The sequence below is a fragment of the Mesoplodon mirus genome (genome assembly GCF_964341445.2).
Source record: "Mesoplodon mirus genome assembly, chromosome: 11".
Classification (NCBI taxonomy): Eukaryota; Metazoa; Chordata; class Mammalia; order Artiodactyla; family Ziphiidae; genus Mesoplodon; species Mesoplodon mirus.
This window is the reverse complement of record NC_138987.1, coordinates 5,412,955-5,426,394: the sequence shown is the minus strand read 5'-3', so window position 1 is coordinate 5,426,394 and position 13,440 is coordinate 5,412,955. Positions and strand designations below refer to the sequence as shown.

The following is a 13,440-nucleotide window of genomic DNA, read 5'->3' as shown; positions in this document are numbered from 1 at the left end:
TCATGCATCACACTCCATTTTACCGGGATCTATGCCTGTAGATCACAGGGCCATTTTGCCGTTTCTTTGGTGGCCAGACAAGGGGTAACCTGCATTTAATGCACAGTTAGACAGATCCATGGACAAATGCAAGTGAAAAGAAGTGAAAATAATAACTTAGAAAAGGGGAGAATGAGATCAAGAACGCTCAATTTCTAACGTATGGAAAGCAGAAGAGAAACAAACGCTGTCTGCTATTCTAAGGAAGATCTGAAAATAATCGGTATCGAGGTGGTGCTGCAGTTCCATTTAGAACACAGATCTAGGCTTGGCCTCAAGTTGTCTTTAACAAATACTTCCGCAACCGGCAGAGGCAGTGACTTACGCTGAGGCAGACTGCGAGGGCTTCATGGAGGCTGGACCACAGTCACCCGCATTGTGGGGCAACTTGGGGGACGCTGGAAGGGACGAATCAGTAAGCTCTTCAATGTCCGAATGTGAGGATGGAGGCTTGGTGGACTTTTTCTTCCCAAAGGCTTGTTTGAATGAGCTTCTCAGCTGCAAGAAGGACAGAAATTACCTTCCTTGTCTATTTGCACTGGGGGCATCTTGCTTTGGGCCGTTAGTTTGCAGGTGCCATCCTAGCCACTGCCTGGGGTCAGTATGTATAAGCAAAGGATTAACAGCTGCAGCACAGTATCTCTAAAAAAAAAAGATACCGTGTTTTGTGTTTTTGTTTTATTCTTGTATTAATCCAGCGCAGCGCAAACATGGAAGGCTTTTAAACAGTGCAGGGTCAAGGGCATGGCTGTCAGAGCACTCATTTAAAACGAAGTACCTTGAAGGGATCTCCATTCAGAAGGCTCCTCTCTTCAAGGCAATTTGTTTTAAATGGCTGCTTTAGCGCTACAATCAAGTCAGGGCCTGCTGGCAATATAAACTTAAAAAGCAAAATGAAATCAAATTCACCTAACACTTTATTAATTGTGAGTTTCTATTCAAATTTTCAGTTCCCGGACTATGAGAAACCAGAGTTGGTATGCCCTACAGCGCTATTCAGAAAGTGGTTTTACTTCTCTTTAAAACTGGAGATTAAAATGAAAAGACACAAAGAAAAGACATACAAGGTAATCCGTTTTTAAAAGGTATAAAAGCCTCCTGCCAAAATGAATAGCATTCATGCCAAGGGTGGGTATTTTTATAGATGCATGCCAAATTGTCCATGGTTTATATTCACCTCACTTCCTCTAGAGTTCACCTTGCAGAAACATGAAAGAGTGTGGAATTACAAATCAAGGGAATGAAGGCTGATCAGTATTTTAAAAAATTACCTGCATAAACATTGTTTTTAAAACAGAAAAGATATTTCTCTCATTATTTACAGAAAGCACTCCAGTAAAATCCTCTGCTAGTTATATTTTGGATTTCATCAAGAGTTCTACTTATTTAAAATCTACTTTTCTTGCATGGCATTGAAATAAATCCTTTACTTCATTGTTTTTAAACATTTTGCAGTGGTAGCATCTTCCCCTCAGTTTTTCAGCAATTATTTAATATCAATTCTATCTCTAGCAAACTTAAGGGACAGCTCTGTTAAAGTACATTTCTATATTTATCCTATGTTCTTTTGATAAAAATACACATAGCTGATTTCTTACACAGTGACACTTTATTCACGCTATAAACCCTGTTGATGCAAGGGGTGGAGAGGCTTTCAAGGTCTCTTCTTTCCCTTTTACTTTTTTTATTCCATTTTTTCCTCCACTCCCTCCAGCCGCCGGCACCGCCACCGTCGCCGCCATCAGCATCACCATCATCTTTTTCTTCTTCTTCATCTCTACCTCCACAGTAAGCCCCTGCTCGGAGCCATTTACTTACACGTTACCCTATTTTTCTTTACAGTATCTCTATAAAGTCAGTATTAATTATCCAATTCTTACAGAGGAGAAAGTTTAGTCTCCCCAAAAAGGTGAAGTCACTTGCCTAAGGTCCAAATAGTAAGTGTCAAAGTTGGGATTCAAATCCAAGTTTAGTTAGTGCCAACTCCAAAGCACTTGCTCCTCGGCACCATGCTGCCCTAATCTTGGTGATGAGCGTAGCCTTTGAGGTGTCAGTCACTTGAATGAGACACTGTAGACTGCTGTGGATCTCTAAAGCCCACAAGGAAAAAGCCTGACGCACTGTGCAGTAATAAGCTTCTGAATTAGATGAATGCTAATGGCTTACCCAGCTTTTCTTCTTCTTCTTCTTGGAGTCAGCATCGTTACCACTGCCAACGCTGGAATGGCTTGTGGCACTGTTGATACTAGAAACGCTTTCGGAGGAATGCTGTCTTCTGATGCGGAGATCTAGCCACAGATCGACAGTATCACGTTTACTCATAAAAACTTGCAATCTGAACAAACAAGACCTTTAGGCTTTCTGAGAGGAAGTCCTCTAATAAATGTCAACATGGCTTTGTACAGATTATTTCGATGCAGTTTTGGTTTTATAAGCTTAATAAAGTACAACCACATTTGCTTTAATTAACTGGGTTATCTGTATTAAGATTCAATGGGAATCTCAAGTAAGTCTGTAGCACTGGTGTTTTAATGAATTCTGAGCTTTGTCCCAAAATGAACGGCTATGCTAGTGATTTTTACTGAATACCTGGATCAAACAGCACTTCCAAAATGACTTATTCCAAATGATTTGTTCCATGGAGTAAAAGGAGACTCTTAATAGCATGATAATTAATTGTGTGTTTTTAATATCTGTCCTTTGAATAAAGCTACCGAAGCCAAATATATTAACTCTCCATTTCATGGAATCATACCTAGTTAGAGCCAAAACAAACCTTGCAAGTCATCTAAGCACTTCATACCACAGATGGAGCAATTGAAGTGCAAAGAAGTTAAGTAACCTGACCAAGGTCAAAGAGCCAATGGGGCGAAGGTCCTCAAGAGAGAATGTGGGTAGACTGCATTTGTGAATTCAACAGAAATCAGACTTAAGACAGTACAATTCTGCCATCATACCCCTAACCCCTGTCCATGACTTGGAAGAGTAATAGTAGTAACAATAATAACAGGTAATAATAAAGTTAGCTTTTACTACTCTGCTCTGGGAGTACCTAATTTTAAAGCAAACCACTGAAATGAGTGTAATTATTAAATTTTCCCTGTGGTCACGTGGCTGAAAAACAGTGGAGCCAACTTGAGACTTAGAAGTATCCTACTGTCTACTGTACTAATTGCCAGGTGATATGGCCTCTATATACTCCTAAAAAGCATGGAGTGCTCCTCTAGATAATAAGATATTTTGAAGAGGATACCATTTGATACTAAATCACTTTTTGCACATATTCACTTACTCCATACAATCAGCTTATAATATAAGATTTATTTATAGTCATTAAAATGAAAATTGAAATGATTTCTACTCACAGTGAACTTAAGTGTTAGTGGAGACACTAATAATTCATAAAATTATTTTAAGGTCAAATATGCTTTTAGGCCATTTCTATTGTCATATATAATTGGTATCAATGCATATTAGCCAAGCAAAAAACTCTCAGTGGAATTTATAAGATGTCAGAAATTATTATATAGCTTTCAAAAAGTTCCCATAGAAATAATAGTATATAATCCAAGCTTTGCAGTTGACTAATTTAATAGTAAAATGACTGATGGCAATGGAACTGTAACTGGTTACTTTCAAAACATACAATAAATAAGTATATGTGTGGGTGTATAATATGCATATACACGCCTCCATCCTTAATCTCATGTACATACATACCAATAAGTACTTTAATTTTTTCCACTAAGAGAATAACCATGTTGAAAAATTTTACAGGAGGGTAAAACCAGAGCTGTTTTTAAGAATCCCCAGAGTTTGGTCCAAAAGTATATTTTTTTTAATGATGAGAACATTTACTGTTTTTGCATGCCCAAAACATTACCAGTACCAAAATCTAAATCAAGGTATTTATGTGTGTTGTTCTGATTCAACAGTAAAGGAGCACAGTATCCCTTAATCAACTAATATGGAAATTATATGAATAAGCAATAAAAGAACATGTGTAGGTATCTGTGTTTTAAATTTCTGCTACAGTTGGCTATAAGCTTTTCTGAACAAGATTAGTATTTGCTATTTTTCCCTTCATAACTGACTTTTACAAATAAAACAGATGTATTAAGCGTTAAAGTATTCCAGAGTTTTTATTATATCCAGAATTAATAAATTTTATTTGACTTCAAGTAATCCCAAATTTTAAAAAGACAGGGAAATTCTTGTTAATCGTAGGTCAAAAGTAGTCCTTGGAGGTATCAGTTATGTTCAATTATGACCGCATTTCCAATAAAGATTGGCAAGGGCATAATTTCCATAATACCATGGAATGAAGGGAATGCATTTTACTTTTTTCGGACAATTCTTTTCTTGTGTTTGTAAGTATCTGATTGAGTACTTGTGGCATTGCAGAGCTCAGTAAAGAATGGGTGACCAAATGAATATCAACAATCTGAATGAAGGGAGCTTATTTTTAAAATATCGATTTCAGTTATATGTTTATTCATTCATTCATTTTCCACTTCCCACCTTCTGCACCATCACTGTTCTAGTTCAAGCCACCAACATCACCTACCTGATCTAAGAAAGAACAGCTGTCCAACTCACCTTCAAACCATTCCACAAACCAGAGTTAGAGAAATTTTTTTAAAGAAAAACCTCACCATCACTCCCTTACCTGAGACTTCCCAATAGATTTCCATTTTAATAAGAATAGAAAACATTTCAACTCTTAAATATGGCCCAAAGGTTCCTTAGTAATCTGGTCAGTTCTTATCTCTCCAACCTGGTTCTACTCACTTTATCTTTGGTCATTATCTTCCTTGTATCAGTTCCATAAAGGCACTAATCTCTTTTCTGTCTCAAGAACCTCCTGCAATGCTCTTCTCTAAATATTTACAATATGCCTTGATATGAGTTTTAATACTACAGAAATACAATCTGAATATTCTATATACATTCAACCCTCTATAACTATTTGTTTTTGTTAGTTTTAAATCTTATAAAATTATTTTTAAATCTTTCTTAGCCAAGTTGAATATTAACTGTTATTGTTTTGTTCATTTTAGGTATCCCTCCCACATTTCTGAGCAAAGGAATTCCTATTTTTCAATTCCAGTAGATATATTAAGCTACCTGTTGCCTGAGATAAAAGGAATCTTTCCAGAAAGTTTTACTTCAGTGACTTGTACTGTGGTAAAGAAAGGATTAAGCCTTTTTAAATCCCTTCTGGACCTATTTACTGACATGAAGATTTAGAACATAAGCTGCTTTATTATAGCTCTAAGATAAGCTTTAAATATGCAGTAATTTTCCATGCCACATATACATTAACTCCCCCACATGGAAAGTTGCTAAATTCTTAACAGAAGTAGCCCCTAGAGAACTAGTTTGTCCTTCAATTTAAGTATATCTCACTTTATATAACTGTTTTTCTATAAGTTAAATTTCAAGTTTTAAAAAATTGTATTAGTCCTTTCTATAAAATTTGAATAAGCCCCTTTTATGTGCAAGCCATCATCACAGCCAGGATTAAGGATTAAGAAAACAGACCACCCTGCCATCGACCAGGAAAGGCAGACGATAAACAAATTAAGGCACCAAAGTGTCTTAATGCAAATTTTGATGAGGGAAGTACAGTTATTTCCAGAAACATATCACAGAGGGACCTCATATAGTTTAGGAGACAAGCAGGCATGTTTAGGCTAACTCTTGCAAGATCTCAAAAAGTTTTTATGCTGAACAAACAGGGTAGAAAGTTCCAAGTAGAATAAAGAGAATATATAAAGAATTTTTGAAGAACTGAAAGAAGTTCTGGATAGCTGAAACATGAAATACACAACACGACAAAATAGCAAGACATAAGGTCTAGAACAGTGTCTAGCACACAAATGGTAATATCAATAAATACTTGTTGAATGAACGAAGCTGGCGAAGAGAGATTATGTCATGTTAAGGAGTTAGTATTTCATCCAAAGGCAATGGGATACCTTTTAAATATATATTGTTAGACAACTGCTCTGGTCTCAGTGTGAAGAATGGCATAAGGAGGTGAAAGATGAAGAGCAGGAAGGCTCCTTAAGACTTAGGAGTTTGTGGTCATAGTTCAGGGGAGATATGAGGAATGGTGATAGGATCAGAGAAAAGGGAATAACATATATTTAATGGATGGAATCAATAGAACTTAGTGATTTACTGTGTACGAAGAGGAGGATTTCTGGCCACATGGAAGGATGGTGATGCTGTTTACTGAGAAAGGGACGCTGAAGGTAAAGCAGGTCTGAGAAGGAAGAAGACAAGTTCCAATTTGGAGATGTTGACTTTCAGGTGACAAACAGACATCCAAAGATAACCTAATGGAGTTTTCTCTTTGGCAGCTAGATATACAGATCTGTAACTCAAGAGATGAGCCTGCCCTGGAGAGATATATTTGACAGTTATCAACACATAAATAAGAATTATAGGTAGAGTACTAGATGAACTTGTACAAAATTTTAGATAGGATGAAGAGAATCATAATGTATAAAATCATAATGGAAGACAGTTTAGGTCTGCATTCTAAGAAACATCAACATTTAACAAATGCATACAAACGAGTGAATCTACAAGAGAAACTGTGAAAGAAATTTCAAAGGAGCAGAAGAAAAACTAAGAATGTGGATGTCATGAGCATTTGAAGAAGTGAATGTTTCAAGTAGGATGCAGTGGACATCAGCATCAAATGCTATTTGCACAACAAATACAATAAGAATTTTAAATTTTGTACTGGATTTAGAGTCATCTAAGTCATTATTGATGCTGGAGAGAACAGTTTTGGTGGAGTAGTAGAAAGAGGAACCCCACTCCCATGGTCTGAAGTGTAACTGGCTGTTGAAGACATTGAATGACTCCACCAAGCTTTCCCAAAATTCATCTGGAAATGCGAAGAGAGACGTCAGAGCACTCAGGATTTAGGAGAACGTTTTTCAGCTGGTAAAGAGTTGAGCCTATTGAACGCTACTGCAAAGAGTCAGAACAGGAAGAAGTACAACCTATGTAAAGAGAACAATGGCATGACATCATCACAGAGTATTTCTTCAGTAGCAATTTAAGGAGTGGGGTGGTGGCAGGGAAGATGATTTTATCATTGCTTCCAATTACTGAAGCATAGTAATAATTAAAAACACACCAACTTTTAGTCCATTTTCTTACTGTTTTGTAAGTTCTCTACAGAAAATGTACCTTTTTATTGCCCCCACCCAGGACGAGTTGCTCCCAGTATCCACTACTTCAGCATATTGATTATTGTATTTTTACATACAGGTCTAGATCTTCATACTCCTTCTCAGGTTTGTTTTGCTTGAAGGCAGATATGAATACATTAACCAACCTCCTCAGAACCACCTTCACCAAATCAAGTGGAGAGAAAAGTGCTGGACGGTAGAAGCAATTTCCTTAAGGTCAGTTTGATACTGAAGCCTACTGTTCTTAAATTCTGAGATTCTGACTGCATTAGTAGCAACTTATATTGATATATTATAAAAGGCAGTGCGACTGAGTAAAAGCAGCTTTGCTCTAATTAATAAATAAAAATAGATTCCTAGCAGATTGGATGAAAAATGGCAAGATTTCTAAACATACCTTTGGGAGGGTGGTCTGGACCATTGAGCGCTCCCTGAATGGCTGCCTGGGCAGCAGAGTTCTGGGCCTTCAGCATTTCAATGGTTTCTCTTAGTTCGATCAGTTCAGACTCCTGTGAAACAAACAGAATTTAGGAGCTTTAAAAGTAAAAGATTCTTATTCATAGCTCACTATCCAATGAGTTTGATTTTATGTAGTGCTAACGTCCTGGTAGATTTAGATGCGTGGCTGACCTTTCAAGTTGTGTCTTACAACCTCTTACTTGTAAATGTAAGAAGGTAAATGCAATAGAGAATTAAAAAATAATGTCTTGGTTATTCTCTTATAAATGTGGTCTGAACAGTCTTTATTTCTTTAAAAGGGTGGTACCCAGAGCTGACCAGTACCATATAAAGCAAGATATCACACTGCTCATTTTAGATACCAAACTTATTAATACTACCCATGATTATATTACATAGATAAATACTATTATTGCATTGGTACATCATATTGCATTTACTGTTAACTGAAAACCCTGAGTTTTTGTCAAATGAGTGATTTTAGATTTTCTCATTTATTTTGCACTTAGGAAATAGATTCTTTATATTCAAGAACAAAACCTAGAATTAATTCCTAACTCACTGCTATTAAATGCCATATGTCATCTTAGATTCTGGCACTTTTCACCCAACAAAATTCCTAGTATGAAGATCTAGTTTCACCAAGCCAAAGCAATACAGGAATTTTTAAAAAGTGAATAGAAATATATGTAATGTATAGTCCTTAAAATAGTTAAATTATTTAAAAAGCTTACAAATCAAATTTTTATAAAACATCTATTTTCTTATTGAATTAAGGGTAATTTTAAGCTATGTCTCAATGAAAATCCGTGTATAAATTTGATCTCCCATAGTTATTTAAATGAATATCTTTACCAGAAATAAAGGACTCACTATTAGGAAGATAAGATAACAGCACCAACACAACAACAAGGAACTGGAGTGCTGTTTCATCAGAAGCAATATTTCCAACAGGTGCACAAATACAAAGAGTATCCTTCTTGGCAGTGATAGCAATCTTAAAAATTAGAATTCTTGTCAGCCTCTGGGGGGGAGAATTCCTCCATAATGTGTTTGTCATTCATCATTTTCTCCATTTTCTTTCTTTGGCAGAAAGCCAAAGAATCAGGCTTGGGTTCTTCACTCTGTGGTAAGCAGTTTATCCCTACTTAATGTCTCCCAGTATATATGAAAAAAGGCAAGACAATGACAACTGCCGCTGCAGGAAACTGCTTCATACATGAGAATGTCCAATGGCTATCCCAGCCTTAGACACTTTTTTAAAAAAAAGATAGATGGTGCTAATTGAAACGATATCCAAGTTCAGAATAGATACTTGGCATCTCATATATCTATCTTCTCTGAGTATCTGGCATATTCCTGATAAAAGACAGTTAGGTATTTTTAAAAAAACAAACCCTCTTATAGACTTTTAATAGCTTATAAGTCAAAGAATCTCATAATAGAAAATCAATAGCGACCTCCTGGATTCATAGATGGATCTTCAGATACTTGAGTATAATTTCATTTGCATTTATTTATCATAAAGGAAAAAGAACATGTTTGTGAAAACTGACAATAACATGACAAATTCAAATACAATTCATCATAATTTCTCAGTCTCTCCAAGTTTTATCTATATTCTGTCCCTTGCCCAACTAGTAATAGATTATTGTACCAAAATTGAATCTACTTCCCATTTAAAATAAATCTCCAAAGTGAGAAAATATTTATTGGAAATCCATTCTGCTTTTACCAGGAATTTATTCACAAAAGAACACCTATAGTGCATACTTAGTGAATCACATGATTTAAATAGTTAATTTTATAACATATAGACTAAGATGAATGTTAAATTTTAAATACAGTCAGATTTTCATCCTTGAATTTAAAATCAACAGTGCTTGTGCTTTGGATTAAAAATCTACTAAAACATTTGGCTTTAGGTTTAAAGAGGAAAAATGAAATTGAAATCTCATACAAATGTCTAAAAATTTGGCTTAATTTTATGGGTTGGCTGACTTATTTTACTGTCAAAATTCTACTCTTTTCTAGAGAAACCTCTTCTAAAAACTTTTTTTTAAAATTAGAAGTAAAATGTTCAGGTAATATTGATTTTTCAGAAAACTATGTTTAATGAAATAGAAGAATGATCACTTCCTAAAATTTTAAGTATATTTTTAACAACAACAGATATTAGCAGGGTAGTTGTTACTCAGTGTGGCACAATAAGCCCAAAGGAAGAATAACTAAGTAAGAAATATATTTGTTATATAATGTGGGGAAAAAAATCTATGAAATAATTAGTTTAGCCAAATTCAGATTAGCAGTTCTTTTGGAGAATTTTGTAAGTATAAATTGTCTTTAATTAAAAAGATAGTTAGAGAAGCAAGAAGAACTACAATCCTGCAGCCTGTGGAACAAAAAACACATTCACAGAAAGATAGACAAGATGAAAAGTCAGACGGCTATGTACCAGTTGAAGGAACAAGATAAAACCACAGAAAAACAACTAAATGAAGTGGAGATAGGCAACCTTCCAGAAAAAGAATTCAGAATAATGATAGTGAAGATGATCCAGGACCACGGAAAAAGAATGGAGGCAAAGATCGAGAAGATGCAAGAAATGTTAAACAAAGACCTAGAAGAATTAAAGAACAAACAGAGATGAACAATACAATAACAGAAATGAAAAATACACTAGAAGGAATCAATAGCAGAATAACTGAGGCAGAAGAATGGATAAGTGATCTGGAAGACAGAATGGTGGAATTCACTGCTGCGGAACAGAATAAAGAAAAAAGAATGAAAAGAAATGAAGACAGCCTAAGAGACCTCTGGGACAACATTAAATGCAACAACATTCACATTATAGGGGTCCCAGAAGGAGAAGAGAGAGAGAAAGGACCCGAGAAAATATTTGAAGAGATTATAGTCGAAAACTTCCCTAACATGGGAAAGGAAATAGCCACCCAAGTCCAGGAAGCACAGAGAGTCTCACACAGGACAAACCCAAGGAGAAACACGCCAAGATACATAGTGATCAAATTGACAAAAATTAAAGACAAAGAAAAATTATTGAGAGCAGCAAGGGAAAAATGACAAATAACATACAAGGGAACTCCCATAAGGTTAACAGCTGATTTCTCAGCAGAAACTCTACAAGCCAGAAGAGAGTGGCATGATATACTTAAAGTGAGGAAAGGGAAGAACCTACAACCAAGATTACTCTACCTGTCAAGGATCTCATTCAGATTCGATGGAGGAATCAAAAGCTTTACAGATAAGCAAAAGCTAAGAGCATTCAGCACCACCAAACCAGCTTTACAACAAATGCTAAAGGAACTTCTTTAAGTGGGAAACACAAGAGAAGAAAAGGACCTACAAAACCAAACCCAAAACAATTAAGAAAATGGTAATAGTAACATACATATTGATAATTATCTTAAAAGTGAATGCATTAAATGCTCCAACCAAAAGATACAGGCTTGTTGAATGGATAGAAAAATAACACCCATATATGTGCTGTCTACAAGAGACCCACTTCAGACCTAGGGACACATACAGACTGAAAGTGAGGAGATGGAAAAAGATATTCCATGCAAATGGAAATCAAAAGAAAGCTGGAATAGCAATACTCATATTAGATAAAATAGACTTTAAAACAAAGAATGTTACAAGAGACAAGGAAGGACACTACATAATGATCAAGGGATCAATCCAACAAGAAGATATAACAATTATAAATATATATGCACCCAACACAGGAGCACCACAATATATAAGGCAACTGCTAACAGCTATACAAGAGGAAATCGACAGTAACACAATGATAGTGGGGGACTTTAAAACCTCACTTACACCAATGTACAGATCATCCAAAGTGAAAATAAATAAGGAAACAGAAGCTTTAAATGACACAATAGACCAGATAGATTTAATTGATATTTATAGGACATTCCATCCAAAAACAGCAGATTACACTTTCTTCTCAAGTGAGCATGGAACATTCTGCAGGATAGATCACATCTTGGGTCACAAATCAAGCCTCAGTAAATTTAAGAAAATTGAAATTATATCAAGCATCTTTTCTGACCACAACGCTATGGGATTAGAAATGAATTACAGGGAAAAAAAACGTAAAAAAACACAAACACATGGAGGCTAAACAATACATTACTAAATAAGCAAGAGATCACTGAAGAAATCAAAGAGGAAATCAGAAAATACGTAGAGACAAATGACAATGAAAACTGGACGATCCAAAACCTATGGGATGTGACAAAAGCAGTTCTAAGAGGGAAGTTTATAGCTATACAAGCCTACCTCAAGAAACAAGAAAAATCTCAAGTAAACAATCTAACCTTACACCTAAAGGAACTAGAGAAAGAAGAACAAACAAAACCCAAAGTTAGCAGAAGGAAAGAAATCATAAAGATCACAGCAGAAATAAATGAAATAGAAACAAAGAAAACAATAGCAAAGATCAATAAAACTAAAAGCTGGTTCTTTGAGAAGAAAAACAAAATTGATAATCCATTAGCCAGACTCATCAAGAAAAAGAGGGAGAGGACTCAAATCTATAAAATTACAAGTGAAAAAGGAGTTACAATAGACAATGCAGAAACACAAAGCATCTTAAGAGAATACTACAAGCAACTCTATGTCAATAAAATGGAGAACCCGGAAGAAATGGACAAATTCTTAGAGAGGTATAACCTTCCAAGACTGAATCAGGAAGAAATTGAAACTATGAACAGCCCAATCACAAGTAATGAAATTGAAACTGTGATTAAAAATCTTCCAACAAACAAAAGTCCAGGACCAGATGGCTTCACAGGTGAATTCTATCAAACATTTAGAAAAGAGCTAACACCCATCCTTCTCAAACTCTTCCAAAAAATTGCGGAGGAAGGAACACTCCCAAACTCATTCTATGAGGCCACCATCACCCTGAAATGAAAACCAGACAAAGATACTACAAAAAAAAGAAAATTATATACCAATATCACTGATGAATATAGATGCAAAAATCCTCAACAAAATACTAGCAAACAGAATCTAACAACACAATAAAAGGATCATACACTATGATCAAGTGGGATTTATCCCAGGGATGCAAGGATTCTTCAATATATGCAAATCAATCAATGTGATACACCATATTAACAAACTGAAGAATAAAACCCATATGATCATCTCAATAGATGCAGAAAAAGCTTTTGACAAAATTCATCACCCATTTATGATAAAAACTCTCCAGAAAGTGGGCAAAGAGGGAACCTACCTCAACATAATAAAGGCCATATATGACAAACCCACAGCAAACATCATTCTCAATGGTGAAAAACTGAAAGCATTTCCTCTAAGATCAGGAACAAGACAAGGATGTCCACTCTCACCAGTATTATTCAACATAGTTTTTGAAGTCCTAGCCATGGCAATCAGAGAAGAAAAAGAAATAAAAGGAATACAAATTGGAAAAGAAGAAGTAAAACTGTCATAGTTTTCAGATCACATGATACTATACATACAGAATCCTAAAGATGCCAACAGAAAACTAGTAGAGCTAATGAATGTATTTGGTAAAGTTGCAGGATATGAAATTCATGCACAGAAATCTCTTGCATTCCTACACACTAATGATGAAAAATCTGAAAGAGAAATTAAGGAAACACTCCCATTTACCACTGCAACAAAAAGAATAAAATACCTAGGAGTAAACCTACCTAGGGAGACAAAAGACCTG

At 35.4% G+C, this 13,440-nt stretch overlaps 1 protein-coding gene across 6 annotated transcripts in view; it reads right to left on the bottom strand.

Moving 5' to 3' along the window:
* The window catches only part of NAV3 (neuron navigator 3), a 593,230-nt gene that overhangs the window by 33,387 nt on the left and 546,403 nt on the right, over positions 1-13,440 (bottom strand). For 5 of the 6 annotated variants that reach the window (XM_082636004.1, XM_082636005.1, XM_082636008.1 and 2 more), the window contains 4 exons: positions 7,651-7,762; positions 2,206-2,327; positions 1,217-1,237; positions 365-537 (listed from right to left, as the gene is read on the bottom strand). In XM_082636004.1, coding sequence (XP_082492130.1) covers positions 365-537; positions 1,217-1,237; positions 2,206-2,327; positions 7,651-7,762 — 428 coding nt within the window. The remainder of the gene's footprint in view (positions 1-364; positions 538-1,216; positions 1,238-2,205; positions 2,328-7,650; positions 7,763-13,440) is intronic. The other variant, XM_082636006.1, reaches the window with a different exon arrangement.